Source organism: Ahaetulla prasina, chromosome 1 (genome assembly GCF_028640845.1).
Source record: "Ahaetulla prasina isolate Xishuangbanna chromosome 1, ASM2864084v1, whole genome shotgun sequence".
NCBI lineage: Eukaryota > Metazoa > Chordata > Lepidosauria > Squamata > Colubridae > Ahaetulla > Ahaetulla prasina.
Genome location: NC_080539.1, coordinates 106,013,374 through 106,035,322, shown reverse-complemented (window position 1 = coordinate 106,035,322; position 21,949 = coordinate 106,013,374). Strand labels below are relative to the sequence as shown.

Below are 21,949 nucleotides of genomic sequence, written 5' to 3'. Positions count from 1 at the left end.
TCTAAATTTACATAAAAATCAATCTTATTTCTTAATAATAATGCTTACATGTTAACACTATCAACATTTACTTAAACAAGTTAATTTTACTCTATTTTCATTCCACATCAAGCCAGGTCATAAAATTTCTTACCCAGGTCATATCCGATCGATTGAGTGTGCTGTAGTGACATTCAGTGACTAAATTATCTCCCTGAAATGCAATGTCAAGAAAGACAGTCTTACAAATTTGAGTCATTGTAATTTATGGATACATACATGGTCAAATTATTGAAGAATTTGCTATAAAAGTTAAAAATGCAAGCTGAAATGTTCCATTATTGATCCATATGTACATTAACAATTGTGCTATGAAAATAACTTTTCGAATTATACTGGACTTTTATTTCCTGCTTTTTGTTTTCCTTAGAAGCCAATATGTCAAAAGAAATTCACATTTTTTTTCTATATTAGTCTTCCCAACTCAAGATATTTTTGGATTCAGTTCTAACAAATCCAAAGATTTCACACACACACCACCCAAGAATCCAGCATTACAGCAAAGCACACCACGACCTGAAAACAGGAAGAAATAATAGCACTTAGAGTAGGAATGTAAGACAAATAGCCTTAAAATCTGATTCATATGATCACTTGAACCGTTTTTGCTTGCTACATGAAATAAGGTTTGGTAGATTAGAAAAATATTTTTAAGGCATATGCTTGTAATCATGAGTAAAACATTGTTATACTGTGCAAAATAGCAAAAGCAGCACATTTTTCATTATTCAAAAGCAAAGAATAGCACTTAGAGGGTTATAAAATTTAGGCTTAGACAGACTTTAGAGAGAGATTACATTCAATAAATAAGTGAAGGCAGGACAAAAAGAAGCAAAAACAAGAAAAAATTAACATGGGTTTAATTTAACTTAAAATATTTAATATGAATCCCATCTCTGTAACAATTTCTTTCTTCTACATTGAAAATTACAACTGATAATTTTTTTTAAGGCTTCTGGATATGCATGTAAGGATTTGGGAAGATACATATGGATTCCCGGGCTACTTTTTACCAAATCATTATGTGAATCCACTTTTATTGTTTCATAGAATAATAAAATCCTGGAGTTGGAAACCTTGGCTTCTGATATAAAGTGTGAAGATGAAAAAGTGAAGAAAACTTTTCACTCACGGGCCGTGGGTGGCTCAGGCTGTAAGATAGCCTGTTATTAAAACACAGCTGCTTGCAATTACTGCAGGCCCGAGTCCCACCAGGCCCAAGGTTGACTCAGCCTTCCATCCCAGATTGTTGGGGGGGGGGGCAATAAGTTGACTTTGTATATAAATATACAAATAGGATGAAACTATTGCCTTACACAATGTAAGCCGCCCTGAGTCTTCGGAGAAGGGCGGGATATAAATGTAAATAAAATAAATAAATAAATAAATAATAATAATAATAAAAAAAAACTGTGTCATGGAATCACAATGCAAATCTACCCTTATATTTGCATTTCAGCATTGCAATCAAATATGTAAGTTGTGGAGTTTGCATCATGACATCACAATGCAAGTTTTATGCCTTAGAACAGGGGTGTCAAACTTGTGTAACGGAGTCGTCACATGACATATCACAACTTTTCCCCCCCTTCATTTTACCAGATGTAAACCAGATTGGTCCTTGGTTCTCCGAGGAGCTGAGAGGGATGAAACGCCGGAGAAGACGCCTAGAGAGTTCCTGGAGGTCCAGCCGTTCAGAAGCTGATCGGACACTAGTGAAGTCCTATACTAGGACTTACCTAGTGGCATTGAGGGAAGCGAGGCGTAGCTACGCCTCCTCCCTCATTGCATCGGCAGATAACCGCCCAGCCGCCCTGTTTCGGGTGACCCGCTCCCTCCTACACCAGGGGGAGCGGGATGACCCGTTGCAGGGACGTGCTGAGGAGTTTAACGGTTATCTATACGATAAAATCGTTCAGCTTCGGGATGGTTTGGACCAAGATTGCGGTGATACGGGTGAGACAGCTGAGGGTGGTCTTGGCGACATTTTATGGGATGAGTTTGACCCTGTCGCTCCCGAGGACATGGACAGGTTGTTGGGGAGGCTGAATGCCACCAGGTGTTTACTGGACCCGTGCCCCTCCTGGCTGGTGCTGGCCACTCAGGAGGTGACACGAGGCTGGCTCCAGGCGTTCTGGCGCTTCCTTGGTGGAGGTGTCTTTCCGGCCGCCTTGAAAGAGGCGGTGGTGAGGCCCTCCTCAAGAAGCCTTCCTGGACCCGGCTGTTTTAGGTAATTATCGTCGGTCTCCAACCCGCCGCGGCGAAGGTTGTAGAGAGTATGGTGGCATATCAGTTTCCCTTGCACCTGGATGAAACTGTCTATCTAGACCCGTTCCAGTCCGGTTTCCGGCCCGGTTACAGCACGGAGACGGCGTTGGTCGCGTTGGTGGATGATCTCTGGAGGGCCAGGGATAGGGGTTGTTCCTCTGCCCTGGTCCTATTAGACCTCTCAGCGGCTTTTGATACCATCGACCATGGTATCCTGCTGCGCCGGTTGGAGGGATTGGGAGTGGGAGGCACCGTTTATCGGTGGTTCTCCTCCTATCTCTCCGACCGGTCGCAGTCGGTGTTGACAGGGGGGCAGAGGTCGGGCCCGAGGCCCCTCCCTTGGGGGGGGCCGCAGGGGTCGATTCTCTCGCCCCTTCTGTTCAACATCTACATGAAGCCGCTGGGTGAGATCATCAGTGGGTTCGGTGTGAGGTACCAGCTGTATGCGGATGACACCCAGCTGTACTTTTCCACACCGGACCACCCCAACGAAGCCATCGAAGTGCTGTCCCGGTGTCTGGAGGCCGTACGGGTCTGGATGGGGAGAAACAGGCTCAAGCTCAATCCCTCCAAGACAGAGTGGCTGTGGATGCGGCATCCCGGTAGAGTCAGTTAAATCAGCGGCTGACCATCGGTGGCGAGTCATTGGCCCGATGGAGAGGGTGCGCAACAAGCGTCCTCCTGGATGAGCGGCTGTCTCTAGAAGATCACTTGACGGCCGTCTCCAGGAGAGCGTTCTACCAGGTTCGCCTGGTGCGCCAGTTGCGCCTTTCTGGACCGGGAGGCCCTATGCACGGTCACCACGCCTCGTGACGCCTCGCCTGGATTACTGCGCTCTCTACATGGGGCTCCCCTTGAAGGGCATCCGGAGGCTGCAGTTAGTCCAGAATGCGGCTGCGCGGGTGATAGATGGAGCCCCCCGTGGCTCCCGCATAACACCCATCCTGCGCAGGCTGCACTGGCTACCTGTGGCCTTCCGGGTGCGCTTCAAGGTTTTGGTGACCACCTTTAAAGCGCTCCATGGCATAGGCCGGGTTATCTGGGACCGCCTACTGCGACCAGATACCTCTCACCGACCCGTGCGCTCTCACAGGAGGGACTCCTCAGGGTGCCGTCAGCTAGGCAGTGTCGTCTGGCGGCGCCCAGGAAGGGCCTTCTCTGTGGGGCTCCCACCCTCTGGAGCGAACTCCCCAGGACTCCGTCAACTTCCAGATCTTCGGACCTTCCGTCGCGAGCTCAAGACTCATTTATTCATCTGCGCAGGACTGGCTTAGATTTTTTAAATTTAGAGGGGTTTTAAATCGATTTTAATATTTATATTTCTATTTTTAACAATTGGTTTTATTAACTATTGGCATTAGAATAAGTCTTTTAATGATTATTTTAATTTGTATATTGATGTTTTTTATATGCCTGTAAACCGCCCTGAGTCCTTTGGGAGATAGGGCGGTATATAAGTTTAAATAATAAAATAAATAAAATAAAATAAAGATGTGTGGCCAGCGCATAACGTATTCAGCCCATGGGCCACAAGTTTGACACTTCCTGCCTTAGAAAGATCATTTAGTGCCATCTAATTCTGTGCTAGAATACAAATTAAAGCAGCTTTGATAGACTGCCTTCTATTATACTTTCTAGAATAATACAGATAGTCCTTGATTTACAACTTTCTGTTTAGTGACCATTCTAAGTTACAACGACACTGAAAAATGACCGTTTTTCACACTTAATGACCATTGCAGTCAAACAGGGTCACATGTTTGAAATTTAGATGCTTGGCAACTTGTTATATTTAGATGTTTGCAGGGGGTCATGTGATCACCTTTTGTGACTTTCTGACAAGTAAAGTCAACAGGGAAGCCAGTTTCATTTAACAACCTTGTTACTAACTTAACAACTGCGGTGATTCACTTAAGAACCATTGCAAGAAAGGTTGCAAATTGGGGCAAAACTCACTGCCTCCCTTAGCAACATAAATTTTGGACTGATTCGATATTGAATCGATAATTTCAGAAATAATACTAGCGTGTTTTCCTGAAAATAAGACCCTGTTTTGTATTTTTTTGAACCCCAAAATAAGCGCTTGGCCTTATTTTCAGGGAGGTCTTATTATTTTGGAGTGCATGGAGCAAAACGGGGATCCTCTTGCCATCTTACTTGATTTCCAACTCTGTCTTCCTAACCCTAACCAGAGGAAATGGCGGGGACTGGCTGCGCATGTTAAAATATTTTCAGGGGAAGGCTTATTTTTGGGGAAATATGGTGTATTTTTTTTAAATATCTGTTCAGATTAAAGATTTTTTAAGCAATAATCAATGTTCTTAGCTCATATTAATAGCATTGCTGCAGATGATAAATGTTCCGCTTTGCAACTACACGGCCTTCTTTGTCAGCCCTGGACATCTTGAGAGGCGTATAGCTGACCAGGCAGGGTATCACTGACTAGGGATGACAGATTGATGTGAGGAGGTGATTCCTGACTCTAGTTCACATTTTACTTACCAAGCAAATAAAAACTGTTAGCTGTAACAAAAACAGAAAATACCCCAAGGAGAAATATATCCTTTAAAGAAAATCAGATAAAAATGTTGGAGGGGGAAACGAAGTACATATAAGCGTATGAACTTTTAATTTCCTGCTAGATCATATTCATAATAGATGAAAGAAGTGTTTCATCCTTTGTCCACTTGTCCTTTAGTTCTGATCCTTCTTCAGTTTTTTCTCTCAGAAAGAATAAATATGTATGTCACACAAGAATGAATATGGGTATTTGAAACTTTGAACCCAAATATAACCTAAAATAGTGATAATTTGGCCTGTAGAAACAGAAATGGCAATAAAGCTAGGAAAACAGGAAACAAATATCATACAGGCAAGATGGTCCTTTCTTCTTTCAAGTACTGAAACTCCTGGAAGTTAAAGTCAAATTCATCATCGTAAGCCAGCAGTTGTAGTTCACTGCCTCTGCGGAAATGACGCATCCTTAATGCCCTGCCAGCAAGATGTGCATGGAGAAGAACAGCAAAGACATGGATCCCGGTTGGCTTCTCAGCATCAAGAGCCTGGAAAAGACCAATGAGAGAACACATTCAATATTAGCAGAAAACATGGGGTATAGACAGGTCAGCATTTGAAGGCAAAAGCTGCTTCAGAAGAGAACAAAGTGGTACAAAAGTAATTTGTCTGAAATCAGCCGATCATGCTACAGCAAAGAAAAGAGCAGTGTGATATTAGAAAAAGAAGCAGCTATTTTTAAAAAATATAATTTTAGGGAATAAATCTTTAAGAAGATAAAAACAATACAAATATTAGCAAAAAAGCAAAGAAAATAAGAAAGAATGGTGAATAAGAAAAACTATAGAAAGCAGGCAGGAATGAAGGAAGGCAGGAAGGCAGACAGGCAGGCAGGCAGGCAGGCAGGCAGGCAGGAAGGAAGGAAGGAAGGAAGGAAGGAAGGAAGGAAGGAAGGAAGGAAGGAGAAAAGATTTATAAAGAAACAATTTCTGACATTTTGGGCAGGGTTATAAATGCATTTACCTATATTTTTCCAAGGTTACATACAATTTTCTTCTTTCTATTAACTACTCTTTCTAATCCTCAAACCTGTAAGTCACAAATTCAGCAAAACCTTTTTCAGCAAAAAAAAAAAAAAAAATCCATAAAGTTTTCAGTCACTGATCAAAGATACAGCTGCTTTAATAAGTTTCAGGGAAATGCTTTAATAAGTTGCAGGGAAATGCTACATGGGCATCCTTGCATGTGAGTAACTTTTTGTCTTTGAATCCAAAGTGTTGATACTAAAATTTAATCTATATGTTTACAAGGTCTTCACTTGGCTCATCATTTTTACAGATAGAATGTTGAAGTATTTATTGAATGAGTAGATTTGGTTTAGTTCTGGCTGCTAAATTTTACACAAGAACAAATGTATGGCAATTTCAAATATGAAACAAATATTTTTCAAATGATATAAAATTCTATATCTTAACTAGAGAAGAAGGTACGTGTAGATTTATTGAGCAATATTCACATGGCATTTGAAGCACTCTCCTATCATATAGCATCAGACACAATCATTTTAATTCTCTTTGGCTTTCCTAAAACATCCTCAATCTTTGCAAATGCCACAAAATATCAGCTTTTAGGGTTAAAGGAAATAAACAAACCATGTCTTACATCTGTTTATTAGATCTATCTGATAAATCAATTCCATAGTCTATGATGTTTCATTTTCTCCCACCTGCTCTTCATTTAAAACACATGTTGGTAAGATGGCATTGGATTCTAACTCCTATCATCTCTATCCATGAGAAATGAGTCCCTTTGGTTTTCATTTTTCAAAATGATATTGTCCACTCATTGTTTTCAAATTTCTTAGATGGAAGCTCCCCCACCAACACAAAATGAACTAGCAAGCACTTTTAAGCAAAAGAACACAGGGACACATTCACACGTGCATTTGTTCCTGGGTTATTAATATGAGTTATGACCCTTTAGAGACATTCAACAGAGAACCTTTTCCTTTCTTAAGCTAAAGAAAGCTTAGCTAAGTACACAATAAGATACTTTGATTTAAACAATGAAAATATCATAACAATCCTTACTTCATTTTACAAATATAAAAAATGTTAGGCTTTGTGTTAGGCTTAAAAAAGATTTTTGAAGCTATTTATAATGGTTCAGTGACAATAAAATAAGGGAAATAATTTTATGAGAGTCTTTGAATAAGCTGATCTAATTTCTCTTCCATAGAATTAATTGTCACTGATTCGTAGATTAACAATGGATGTTCACAGGCAAAATATAGAGGGAACTTCTGAGCAAAAATATATGCACAGGAAAAGGTTCAGTATACAAAAGAGCAAATTTTGAGGTTTTTTTTTTTAAAAAAACAGGAAGACTAATGCAGAAATTGGATCTAATATATTTATGAACATTTATCCATCTTTACTGACAAACCAAAGAAACTAAATGGCATGCTCAAACATAATTTGCCTGTTCTTATTTGCTATTTTTCAAAACAGATTGGCATTTTCAATTGATGGCACCATTGCTATCCCAAATCCTCTTCTCCTCTTCCAATTGTTGATCCAGGACCACTGAAATAATACACACCATTTCTTACAAAGATACTGAAACTGCCTATTTTTTATAAAAGGCACATTTGCACTAGTCAGGAAACATACTTCTTCTAGACACTCCAGTGTGCAGTGGCCCTCCGACACGAATTCAGGCATGCCTGGTGGAATGTTATGGAACAGGCTGACCCAAAGCCCTGCTTCAATAACTCCAGCATCGTATCTCCTTAAATTTGCAGTATAAAATAGCCTCAGTCCAGAATTATCGATCATCCCTAGAAAGAAAAGAGCAATTGCCCATTATAACGCAGCATATAATACCCTATTGGCTGAATTTACTTTTGGAATCTAGTTACCAACTTGGGCCATAGCTATAACATGGAGAAGGAGGAATTAGAGTTAAGATGGATCAAACAAGTTTTTCAATTTTTTTTTAAAAATGCCGATTAAGCAAAATCTCCACAAAATCTCAAGAAAGCTGCGAAGTAAAACAAATGTCTAGACTTTTTTGACCAGCACAAACATTTGTGCTCAGTTTTATGCCTCTGTTGGGGCTTTTCCAGATGGCCACTTTCTAATACAGTCTATAACCTAGTTGTTGTACTGTTCTTGTGAGAGGTCTTTCAGTACAGAAACATAGCTCTGCAGGCATATCTCATTTGCAGCAGCCTCCCCAGAAAAAAAAATACACAAGAATTATGAGAAATTAATTTCTGTTTTGTCCATTAAGCTTTGGAAATCTGGAAATTTGCCATGCCAATCAAGCAGAAGAGGGTAACTTTTGAGCAGCCTTGAAAGGGAAAAGGGATTCACTGCCTGCTGTGATACAGAACTGGGTACAGATAGTTCATCAAAGCAGAGAAGGTGGCAATATTTATTTTATTTATTCATTTATTTATTTTGTCAAATACTTATTAAATAATATATATAAGTATAAGCATGAATTGAATACATAAAATGAATACAATTAAAGGGAACATTAGGACAGGGACGGTAGGCACGCTGGTGCTCTTATAAAATATCTACTGAAAATCCCACCACTGTTCAAGGGCAAACAGTGCAGCCAATTCTACCCTTAAACAATAACACAACTATTTCCATAGCATAGGAATTAGGTAATGTAGCATTCAGTCTTATTCATGTTTCCTTCAAAAAGCTCATTTTTACTATGACCTAAAACACATATAGTATAAACACAAGCTTATTATATATGTTATAAACTATGATAATGGGGAAAAAATGAAGGAATATATGTTGCATCTAATGATTGACCTTTTATATTTACATCCTAGCACTGGATGGAAAAACATAAGTCATGGATAAGCATCATGACATCCCAAGACATATTCCCTCCACCTGCATCCCAGAAGTGGTATTCAGCAGGTTCTGACCAGTTCTGGAGAATCGGTAGCGGAAATTTTGAGTAGTTTGGAGAACTGGTAAATACCACCTCTGACTGACCCCACCCACATCTATTCTCTGCCTCCTGAGTCCTACCTGATTGGGAGGGAATGGAGATTTTACAACATCCTTCCGCTGGAGTGGGGTGGGAATGGAGATTTTACAGTATCCTTCCCCTGCCATGCCCACCAAGCCATGCCCACAGAACCGGTAATAAAAAAAATTGAATCCCACCACTGCTGCATCCCCTGTGAACAGTTCAGTACAGTTTCCAAAGAACCCAAACACAAACGAAAGAATGGCTTATAACAATTTTTATAGTTTTGTGGGTGAGAACCAGTTTGGTGTATTGAACACTACATGGATTTTTCCATTTTGCTATCTGAAAGAAAGACTCAAAGGCACAAAAGTAAACAAACAAAACAGATTTGTCAGATTGTAGAGCCTAAGGACAGCTAGCTAGCTTAGAAAATACTGGTAGATAAATACTCCTGCCTTCTTTTGAAATGGAGGCTCAGTGCAAAAGTACAGTAATGATTTTAATCTTAAATATCCCACTTAAAATCCTCATATCTAGATTTATGCGTGTTGGCATTAAGGAAGTACAATTGTATCAGATGTAGATCACTGGCAAGATACATGTTTTTGTAAGGAATATACACATTCAACACATTTTAATAGGTGAGGGAACATACCTTCCACATATGAAGGGTTATCATAATGGACTTCCATTAGTACATATTGAGGGTCTAATGCTGTTCCAATGGATAAGCCAACATGAGGAGGGTAGATAAAACCCTGAGATTGGAAACATATCAACATAAGTAAACAGATTCAATGGTATAAACATTTAAATCTCATTTTAACTATATATTTGTAGCTTTACTGATATAATTTTATACAGAAAATAAATCACAGCAAGCATATGTTAGCAGCAAGCATATATGCGCTTTGGGGTTTTTTACTCTGAGCATATATTTAGTTCTAGTTTGGTAACTTTATTTATATTATATATATGTTAATATTTCTATATTTCTGTATTATATGGACATGCTTTTCCATCATTGAACAGAAAACAGTTGGTAATCATGCATTACTATTTTTAAAAAATAATTTATTAACACCCTTATTAAAGAGTTTTATACAGTAATAAAAACAAACACTTAAAGAAAAGAAAAAGAATAAAGTAGAATACAAAACAAGTGAATAAACAGAAAGGAAATTGAAAAGTCAATGAAAGAGCATTACTATTCTACTTAAAAATGCATACTTGTTGCTAGCAAAGATGAAAATTAAGAAACAGTTTCCTGTATCAAGGAAATATACTAAAAGAGCAAATACAGGGCCAAGCAAATACAGGGCCAAGCAAATACAGGGCCAAGAAAAACCTGCCAAGCGTATTTAATATTTTTTAACATTATTCAATTTCGACCACCCACTATTGGTAGTTCTTGACTTAAGGCCACAACTGAGCCCGCCATTTCTGTTGCTAATTGAGTTTTGCCCCATTTTGCAAACTTTCTTGACATAGTTGTTAAATGAATCACTGCAGTTGTTAAGTTAGTAACACAGTTGTTAAGTAAATCTGACTTTCCCGTTGACTTCGCTTGTTAGAAAGTCACAAAGGTGATCACATGACCCTGGGACACTGCAACCATCATAAATACATGCCAGTTGCCAAATGTCCAAATTTTGATCATATGACGGTAGATATGCCACGATGACCATAAGTGTGAAAAATGATCATAAGTCTCTTTTTTAATGCCGGTATAACTTCAGTCACTAAATAAATGGCTGTAAGTTGAGGACTACCTGTATATTACCAACTCCAGCCTAACTGATTATTATATTGATGCAATAAAGCAAAAAGTACAAATATTCATTTTAAAATAATAGTCAATTACATTACGTATAATACATTTACTTCATGATTTTTATTTTGTTTATCTTTTAAAACATCAAGTTTGCTCCCCAATTAAAATAAATCGTTATAATAGTTCTACAACCACTCCACTAATAAAAAAAAACTTTAAAAGCATTTATTGTAAATTCAACCTTGTGCCAAATTTGGCTTAATTTTAGAAAATAAATGGGGGTGGGCTCTAGCTAGCACTCGGCTGTGGAAACCACTTCAGAAGTTCAGCGATTTTGGCTAAACTAGGAACTCAAAGAGTCCTGGAAGAAGAGAATGGCAAAATCCTGCCAAACCCCACCCCCTGCAATTAAACAGTCCCCAAAATTAAAGCGTGAATTGAAGGAATCTTTACATTATTCGAGAAAGACATTTAAATTAAAATTAATCTTACCTCTCCTCCAATAGCCCAAGCAAAAATGACTGTTTGACAGGTGAGAAATGAATCTGGCATATTTGGGTGATAGCACTCATGGCCATAATCCACAACACTGTCGTTCAGACTGCTGCTGCACTGATAGAGAAGAATATGGTGCACTATACTCTCATGACCTTTCTGAATGAGTGGTTCAACCTGTCAATATAATAAGGGAATATTAGAAACAGGCTGGCCCCACAAAAACCTCTCCTTTCCCCTTCTCTCCCTCAGCCTTGCCCCATAGAAACATCTCCTATCCTATCCCCTTCTCTCCCTCAGGCTTTCTATCCCTTCTCTCCCTCACCCTTGCCCCACAGAAGCCTCTCCTATGCCATCCCATTCTCTCCAGAGTTATTTTCAAGTTGGGAGGGGGAGTAGAACATCTAATTAATTAGCATCAGAGTGTGTTACAATAATATAGGAAATACCAATGCTCTGATGGTCATTTTGAAAAATCCTTTCTTAGTGAACTAAGAGGAACATGCATGGCAAATTTCAAGTTTGTAGGGTTTACGGTTCTGGAGATTTTGTGATTAAGGCATGAGTGGTTTTTGCTTTTATATATATAGATCTCATCCTCTGCTGTCCCCTTCTCCTTGGGCCTTCAATCTTTCCCAACATCAGAGTCTTTTCTCATCAGCCCTTTTCTATTAGGTGGCCAAAGTATTTGAGCTTCAGCTTCCAAACATTAGTCAGGATTGATTTCCTTTAAGATTGACTGATTTTATCTCCTTGAAATCCAAGGGACTCTGTTTATATATTAAGTCAACTAAACCTGACCTAGTACTTTCCATGTATTTTCTATTACAACTTCCATATTTCCCATTTGTGGAGGGGAAGGGCCACAACTGGTAGTCCAAGCATTGGATACAACCCTAACTTTAAGACAGAGTTGCATGCTGAAAGTAGGATATGAAACAGTGGTGGGATTCAGCCAGTTCGCACCACTTCGGGAGAACCGGTTGTTAACTTTCTGAGCAGTTTGGCAAACTGGTTGTGAGAAGAAATCATTAGGGCAGAGAACCGGTTGTTAAATTACTTGAATCCCACCACTGATATGAAATACAGGTAAGATATGATGATGTCAAATTATACAGTTTTTAGAACTGATAGCAAGACCTCTGTAATATCACTTAGTTCTGGGGACTGGGAAAGGATTTAGACTAAGGCCTCCCAGATCTTTCAGTTTGATTTGTCTGAACTATTAAAGTTTAAAATTTGCTTGCTATGTAGGCAAAACAGCACTGCAATCAGTGTTTAATGCCGAATATTTAATTTCTAATTGTATCTCAGCATGGCATTATTTTCTAATCCTTCATGCTCTCCTGTATAAAATAAAATGTGTATGAGCCAAAAGAGAGGGGGGGGGAGGGACGGACAGAGGGAGGGCAGGAGGGAGGGGGAGGGAGAGAGAAAAGAAAAGGAACAAACTTAGATGAAAGCTGCAGTCAAGCTGCCATAAAATGCATGGTGCTTTTGTTACTGAATGCTATGGTGTAGGAAATATAAACAAATCCACCCACACATGATGTGCAATAGAATTTTTAAAGGGCAAGAATCCAAAAGAACTCAGAACATCTAAACAAAAATAAGAAAGGAATCAGTGTAAAGGTTATGGGAATATTCTACTGATCTCTGCTTGAAATAAATGGGACACTTGTCCAAACTTGTGCAACAGCCACCTGTCTCTTTAGGACACTAACACTTGTTATGCTTTTCGCCACAATTTTTTAAAAAAACAACTATCTTCAAAGTGATGACTCATTACTAAAGTTGGCTTTCATTCCCAGTTTCTTGAACATCAAGTTTCTAATAATTATTTGCCTGCTCATATTTTTATTAAAAGGAAAATCTCCTTCCCCCCCACCAAAATGCAAAGGTCTTATGAATGTCTTTCTTTGAGATCATTTTGTAGGTTTTATAAGTTAGCAATATTGATTGATAGAATAATCATTCTAGATAATAAATATATGAATTATTGAACTACTTGGGACAAGTAGTAAAAACCAAACTTCCTATCTTATGTTGCATGCAAATATATACAGTTTTTTAAATGACTTGCAAAAATGGAGAAAGAAAGAGAGAAAAATAGGAATTTTCCAGCATATACTACTATAAAATCTTGTAAGTCACTTTAATAATCACTCTTATAAGTTATAAGGGAACATTATTCATATTCATTCTTATCCAGTGTTTTTAAAAAAAATAAAGAACCATTATCTAGGAAAATTCTGAATAACATAGGAACATCTATCTGTTCTATCTTCATAGATTTAAAGGCAATTCAATAGCAGTATACCGTAGAAAGAAGTGGAGGGTAACAGAAAGGCATGTAGCTCTCACAAATTTTGGTTAGCTATGTGTCTATTTTTACTATCAAACAATACCAAGTAAAGCAATTCTTGCCTTTTACCTAATTGTTTTAATTGTATATTTTTGTGTTTTTTATCTTTTGGCTGTACACCGCCCTGAGTCCTTTGGGAGAAGGGCAGTATAAAAATTTAATAAATAATAATAATAATAAGAAGAAGAATTCATATTTGGGTTACAATTGAATATCTCAGATGCACTTTTCATATAGACACTTGATTACATTAATCTTACATGCATTTCTAGTTTGTATCACATGTAGAATAAGCCATATGAAAAAAGAGACTTTAGATCATCGAAGTTGGACATTCTCCAGGTTATATTTCTGAATTGCTTCTCTGTTTTCAATCAAATATCCAAATTTGGTATTAGAGACAAATTCTTTGCATTTAGAAAGCAATGTTGAAAGTGTGTATAATCCCCCAGGAAAGTTTGGTCTAGTGGTTAAGGCATCAGGCTAGAAAGCAGGAGACTGTGAGTTCTAGTCCTACTTTAAGTCATGAAAGCTCGCTAGGTAGCTTTGGGCTAATCATTTTCTCTCTCAGTCCAATCCATCTAAACATGTGGAGGAGAATTCCACTGAGAAGCATCAGATGTATCACTCTGATCAGATTCACAAAAGGAGTGGCAAATTGAGAGACATCAGCTCAATCTCAGTAGGTTATTCCATTTATACAGAACAACTCACCATACTGAATTGGACAGCTTGCTTCCAAACAGAGATGCACTAATTGAGGCAGATTATGTATGGTTGATACATACAAATACATGCGTGGTTTAAGCAGACAGCAATCTAGCAGTCCCCAGCTTTCGCTCTGTATTACTCTTCACCTCTTGAGCTATTTGTAATATGTATAACAGGTCCTTCAGATGGTAACGTATATAGTTTGCTCCTCAAGTGCACTTTGTACTTTTTTAATAGGATAGGTACTCCTTGACTTATGAGTGCCACTGAGACTGGAAATACAGTCATAAGTCAATACAGTTGTAAATAGAGGTGCCTACATGACCAGAAGTGATTTTATGACCTTTTTGGCAGGTGTTTTTAAGTGAACTCAACAATCTTGACAGGAGGGAAATGGTGTGTCTGTTTACAACAGGCAGGCCATAGCCACCATAAATGCAAAGGGTCATTAAGTATCCAGTCATAAGTCAAAGGTTACCTGTAGAACATTCACCTGTAGTCTCTACACACTTAGTTTCTACCCACTAGGTGGGTGACATAATATTGTAATTCATGCATATTCACAGATGAAATAATGCTAAAAATAAAACCCCACATTAAAACCCCATTTTTGGCCTTCAAAGCTACATTAGACCTGGTTTTAGATTTATAAATAAATTACAGTACTAGATTTTCCACATAGGCCAATCCCCCCCCCCTTCTCAGATAAATATTCAAAATAAAACATTGACAACTGGTCTTGTCAGATCTTGCATTTCCAGTCACTGAAAAGCAAACTCTACTTTTTTATAACACTATCCTTTTATCATCTCAATTATAGATGGCATGTATTCATGTGGAATACCATTGACATGTGTATTTCAGTAGTTTTTGCAAATATTTTCTTAATTTATACAGCTAGGATCTTCCTCTCTTTTCTGAGTTGTGTTTTATTTGAACTAAAATTCAAATTGTGTGATTTCTCACTGAAATGGTTTTGAGCCTGTATTTGCCTTCTCAGTAAGCATGTTTTCAGAAGTAATTAAGACATTTGATTAATTAACTTGTTTTTCAATGAGAAACCACTTACATTCCTGATATTTATAGCACTTTACCACACATGAGCTAGGATAGTTGACAGAAAAATCAATTTTAAGAAGGTAAAGTCTAAAAGATTTTTATTAGTGTGCTCACACAGTGTTCACACAGACAACTTAGTATACAAGAGGCAATGTTGATAATGACTTTGATGGCCTGTAACAGCCATGAGTTAAAGATTTTAAATGATGTTATACCACAGTTAAGTTCAAATCTAGCAATGAATATACATGTGAAGAAAAAGTAGGAGGAAGTAAGTGATTGAAGCAGGACAATTAATTCATATTTGAAAAAAATTATCAAGAGAAAATTTAGGAAGTGGTGAGAATAGAGAGCATAAAAGGAGGGCCTGTTTACTCTAAGATCAGTATATTTCTGTTTTAAGTCTCAAAATGCAGAGCCCAGAAATTCTGGAAAGTAGTTCAATCCTTGGGATGGAATGAATTCTTCTTGCTGTTTTCTCCTAGGGTTTCAAGTGTGTGCACATTTATAATTCTTATAGCACCAGGCAATATTTAGTGTCTCTCCAACACTCTAATTAGCTAAAGAATGTGTTCCAGAACAAAATTGCACAATAACATGATTGTGACATAGGAACATTAAGCTGAGCCAGTTCATGCTTGCTGAAAGCCATATTTTTATATAAGGTCAGAGTTGGAAGAGCCAAGAGTAGCAACAGGACATTCATAGAGTCATTAATGCAAAGTCATGCCATTTTGTAAGATGTCTGATAAGAGATGTCCTCCTATTCTCTGAATAAGAGAAGCTGGTTCCTTAAATCATTGTTTGTTAACCTGTTATCCTTGAAAATTGTTGGACTGCATCTTCCATAGTCTCCAATTAGCTGGCTGGGAACTCTGAGGATTCATTTTTCTAAAAAGCACCAGGTTGGTGAAGGCTGTATCAGGTTTACATCTCTTGAGATGAAAGTTGTTTCAGAGTCTCTGACTATGAAGTTAAAAAATGTTGTAAAACTTCTGCACAATTATAATGATCCAGTACATTAAAAATTCATCTTTCTAATCACTTTTGAAAATTGCCATATTAACCATCTTAAAACTATTAGAGATCTTCAGAACAACAAGTTTGAAAAGTCATTGGGTAAGTTTTATCTTTAAGTCCAAATAAAAGAAAAATTAATTATAAGTTTAAGAATTCAAAGTATTTGAAATAGGCAGCAAAAAAGCTAAATAAAGATTTTGATCTAAGACAGTTATCAATAACTAAAATGACTAAAATTTTTGTAACGTCGACTTTTCATATAAGATTTTGAAATTAATTATAAAAAATCTCTCTCACTCACTCTCTCTCTTATATAATTGTTGTATTCCCTCTTCATACATACAGATTCAAAGCCTGTTCACTGCTAACAATTTTATGAATGTTAGTACTCATGTTGCTGTTTGCATTATCACTCCTATTTTGCAATGAACCACCTTTCAACCACTGATGCATTTTTGGGAAACAACTCACTTGCAATGAGGGAACGCAGGGATTGATGGAGTGAGTGAAAGCTGGCTTGGGAAGTTGACTGGAAATAAACATAGAGAGGCCATAATGACTTCTCATTGATTATTTGCACATCATCAATGATCAGTCTTTGAGAATGATTATTTTAGTAAGAATAATGCAAAGGATACCTATTTGAAAATCATTTTTACCTAGAGTGCTTGCTTGCTTAATCAGTCACCTATAGTAATATTTCAATACATTTTGATAATCTTGAAAAAAATTCATTTTAGCACTGGTTTACCTACTGTGAAATACAATTATATATCCAATTATAAGGGATTATGATGTTTCTTGCAAAACTGACAACTGAATAGCACAGTATCTGTTTTATACTGTATTGCTGCTCATTGATAACCTGCATCTTGAAATATATAAGAAATATATACATGTAATATATCTACACAATATAAAGCAAAACCACTAAAACAGCAAGTCACAAACATAATGCAAGCGTTGAAATACTTATTAAAATCCATGGAATTAACCAACTTAATTATTTCATTTCATTTCCGCCAGAAAAAAACAAACATATTTCTGCTAACAGTATAGAGTCTATTTAATAATTACAATTATTGGCCACCTCAGAAGTTTAAATGGTTTAAACACTGATCAGTTATATAGATTATGAATGGAAATTTGGGAGATTCCTGATGTTGGTAGGGTATACAAGGGAAATCTCATGCAATCAGTGCCTTTGCATCCCAGTATTTATGTCATTGAAAGAGTTACCCCAGCTGCAAAAGAGTCATCCATAAAAACAGTGGTTCCCACAAAGCTAGGGTAACATACAAACAGCCCCCTATTCCAGCTGCATTTACATTAGAGGAAATTGATCCATATCAAGTATACAATATATATTACATGATTGACTGCCCACTAATCTTTGCACAGCGAGAATTCTAAATAGCCATTGTTTGCATTATGATTCACCCCAAAGCATTAAAAATAGGGACAGTTGTGGGGTTTTTTTCTGTTTTGCTCCTCTTCTGTAATTCAACACTAGGGTTAGCATCACTGTACATTTTGAAGAAATTGTTAGAGATGCATTCTCACAAGCAGCAGCACAGATAAGGTAGTAAGACAAAGGAAATACAGAAGCAGAATCTAAAAGAAGAATAAGAGAAAGCATTCAGAACACAGTCCAGATTTCTTTCTCTGCCACCAGTGGCCTAAGGTTGATGTTTACATTTCTGTATTTTCTTTTTGGTACCAAAGACTGTGTTGCATCTCTGAGCGATGTGTGCATTTCTCCACCTGTTGTGTGTCTGTTCATGTGTATATGTACACATGGGAAATCAAAAGGTATGTGTAACACTGGGAAGGAGGGCTGGGAGGAAGGCGTGTGAGCAGTGTAGAACTGAGCAGTTGACAAACATGCTGAACTATTTCCCCAGTATCAGGATTATAAACCTTTTGCCATCGTAACAATCTTTAGTGAAATCTTCATATACATCTCTCTCCAAAATCTAAACACCAAAAGTGAACACAAATTAACAATGAAAACAATACAATGAAAACTTTGGGAGAGGTGGATTTACAACTAAAAGTTCTTTACACCTTTCCTGGACTCTGTCTGTACCAGAGTTGGGTTTCAGCAGATTCTGACCAGTTCTGGAGAACCGTTAGCGGAAATTTTGTGTAGTTCAGAGAACCGGTAGTAAAAATTCTGACTGGCCCCGCCTTCCTGAGTCCCAGCTGATTGGGAGGAAATGAGGATTTTGCAGTAACCTTCCCCTGGACTGGGGAGGGAATGGAGATTTTTTTTTTAATTTGAATTTATATCCCGCCCTTCTCCGAAAACTTAGGGCGGCTTACACTGTGTTAAGAAATAGTCTTCATTTATTTCCAACTTAATATTCACTTTAAATCTTCTTAACTTCTGAGAAACACAGTCTTTTAAAGCAGTATTTAAAAAATCTCCCTAGATTTAATAATTTTATAGAAGATGGCAGCCAAACAATTAAAGTCTACTGTAACAAAGAGCTTTGGAACTTTATCAGCTGGTGCCTCTCCAGCTCATACAGCAGAGACTAGAACATTGAATTTAGAGGCGTTACAAGAGAACTTAAAAGGCTTTATAGAAGAAAAATTTAAAGTTATAACTGATGAGATGTCTGAAATGAAAGAGCAGATATCAGAAATTCAAGTGGGAAATAAAGAAGTTAAAGAAGGATTTGTAATGGCAGTACAAAGTTTGGCAACGAATGTGATTTTATTGGAAGAGGAGGTTGAAGTAATTAAGCAACATAATTCAAAATTAGAAAATAAAATGGATGAATTTCAAAGTAAAATGGAAAAGACAGAGGATGAAATAGTTTTGATACAATACAGAAATATGGAATTTGCTCTTAGAATCCGAGGTTTGAAAGAAAATAAGGAAGAGAATTTAAGGGAAATTTTTCTGAAGTATTTGCTGAGATATTAGCAGCTCGTCCAGCAGATGTGGCTTATCAAATTGAAAAATATATCGTGTGAATTCTTGGATAGCAAGGCAAAAAAGTTGCCAAGGGATGTTGTTATTTATTTTACAAACAGAATAGTGAGAAATCAGATTTTGCAAGCTTCATATAAGGGGGAGAAGATTCAGATTGCTGGTCAAGATATCTTGATATTAAAGGAAATTCCACCAAAAATGTTAAGGGCTAGGAAGGAATTTGCCTTCCTGGTGAATGAACTTAAAAAACATCAGATTGAATATAGATGGGATATTCCAACTGGTATAATAGTATATTATGCAGGGAAAGTACATCGTTTCAATACGGTTGGAAAAGCAAGAGAATTTTATGTTGAGGTATTAAAAGTTGGAAGTCTTCCCCCATTGGAAGTTAGAAGAAGGGAGGCTGAAGTGAAGGAAAGAGAAGTGAAGCAGGTACAAGAACAGATTGTGATGGAAGAAGATTTATTACAAGTGTTGGAAATACATACGACGGGTTTAGATTCAAAAGAACAAAGGCTGACTAGAGCTGTTGCTAAACGCAAGGAACAAGAGATGAAGGCACAACAACAACTGGCAACTACTACAATGGAAACAGTGGGAGGAGCAAGGCCTAAAGTAAAATGTGATCTGGCTGGTGTTCCAAAAGTTTCCTTTGGCCGATAATGGCAATTAAACTATTATCTTGGAATGTTAATGGCCTGAATTCACCAGAAGAGAAGGAAAGTATTTCATTATTTGAAATAATTTAAAAATGACATTACCTGTTTACAAGAAACACATATTAGATCTTGCTAAATGTTGGAGATGCGATTGTGAAGATGCTACTTATTACCATATATGGTGGACTTGTAAAAAAGTTAAAGTATTTTGGATTAAAGGCTGGTGGATCATGCAGAATATTTTGAAAAAGAAGATTAAGTTTACTCCGCAGTTCTTTCTACTAGGAATAATTATGGACTATACAGCTATAGAGACTAAATTGATTTTGAACTTAATAACAGTCGCAAGACTTTTGATTGCTCAGTATTGGAAGAAAGAAGAATTACCTACAAGAAGAATGGACAAAACAAAACAACAAATGGACACTCAAAGTATCAAATCTGGCAGAGATGACAAAAATCTCCGCTTACTTGAAAGACTATATACTAGAAAAATATATTTTAGAATGGAAAATGTGGATTGATTATATTTAAAATAAGTATCAGATAAAAAAAAAATATCGAATAGCATATGAGTAAATTTAGGAAATATTTTGTATTAGATATATTTTTGAAGGAGAGGGGAATTGAGAGTGTGACTAAGTGTGGTGTGACTAAAGATTATAATTTAGGAATTATTTTGGATTATGATTGTTAGTTTTGATACCCTGCATTTTGTTCTGGGAAGTCGGGTGGGGGTGGGGGTAAGGGGAGGAATTGGGGGTTTGGTAGAGATGGAGTGATGGTTAATGTACAGGGATTATTGAAGAAATATAATTAATGTAGGGTCGGGTCTGCATAGTTACCATTTTAGAACGGTGGGGAGGGAGAAAAGAGAGAGTAGGAGGTAGGAAAGAGGAGAAGAGGAAGGAAGAGGGATAGTAGAGGAAGAAGGAAGGTGTAGGGTGGAGGGAGGAGTGGATGTAGATAAGAGAAGGAGAGGAAGGTTTGGAAAGTAAAAGAAGGTAGAAGAGGGAAGAGTGTTAAAAAGGGTGGTGGTGACTGGGCAAGCCCGACTAATTGTATATAACTGTACATTGGATGAATTATTTGATATGATTGTAAAAATAAAACTTTTTATAAAAAAAAAAAAGAAAAAAAGAAATAGTCTTCATCCATTTGTATATTATATACAAAGTCAACTTTATTGCCCCCAACAATCTGGGTCCTCATTTTACCTACCTTATAAAGGATGGAAGGCTGAGTCAACCTTGGGCCTGGTGGGACTTGAACTTGCAGTAATTGCAAGCAGCTGTGTTAATAACAGACAGACTTAGTCTGCTGAGCCACCACAGGCCCTTTTTACAGTATCCTTCCCCTACCATGCCTACCAAGCTATGCCATGCCCACCAAGCCACACCCACAGAACTGGTAGTAAAAAAATTTGAAACCCACCACGGGCAAAACACCCCACAAGAAGAGAAACCCTGCCTCTGTGGATACATGAGAATGTTTGGGATTCCCCACCCCCCTTGCAATCTCTGCTCATTTTCTAATTAAATCATTCATTTGCCAGGTTTGTCCACTATTCCAAATTTGGTCCTATTTTATTCTGTTTTCAATGGGTTGCCCTGTTGATGGACAGGCAGGACCTAAGACTCTTTATAAAATGTCTTTGCACTTCTTTTTATTGGGTTAGAAAGAATAAAAAATAGAAGCTATGGACAGAATGAGAAGGATGATGGTGCAGCAGTGGTGCACAAGGAATGCTAGGGAACAACATTTGCTATACTAAAGGCCCAAGTACTATTGAATACCTACCTGAATTAACTTAATCTCAAAAACTTTGGCAAAATTGGACAGGGCTAGTTATTGGATGGGAAACAGAATCCAGAGGAGCAGACTAGATTGGAAATTTATGAATAAAACCCAGTTTTGTATTCAAGCAAAATATATTAATGTCTCCATGAATTTATCAGCATTCAAGCTACACTCAAAGTCCAGTTTATTATAATATGGGCAAAAAAGCACTGAACAGTAAAGAGAAAGATGAGAATTAACTGAATTAGAGAAAAACCGAGTCTTGTGGCAGTGCATGAAGATAAATTACCCAC

The 21,949-nt window shown here is 37.4% G+C and overlaps 1 protein-coding gene across 1 annotated transcript in view; it reads right to left on the bottom strand.

Moving 5' to 3' along the window:
- MOXD1 (monooxygenase DBH like 1) overlaps positions 1-21,949 on the bottom strand; it is a 53,555-nt gene that overhangs the window by 5,406 nt on the left and 26,200 nt on the right. The window contains exons 5-9 of the mRNA XM_058171667.1: positions 11,093-11,272; positions 9,482-9,584; positions 7,494-7,660; positions 5,178-5,369; positions 134-193 (exon numbers count right to left, since the gene is read on the bottom strand). Coding sequence (XP_058027650.1) covers positions 134-193; positions 5,178-5,369; positions 7,494-7,660; positions 9,482-9,584; positions 11,093-11,272 — 702 coding nt within the window. The remainder of the gene's footprint in view (positions 1-133; positions 194-5,177; positions 5,370-7,493; positions 7,661-9,481; positions 9,585-11,092; positions 11,273-21,949) is intronic.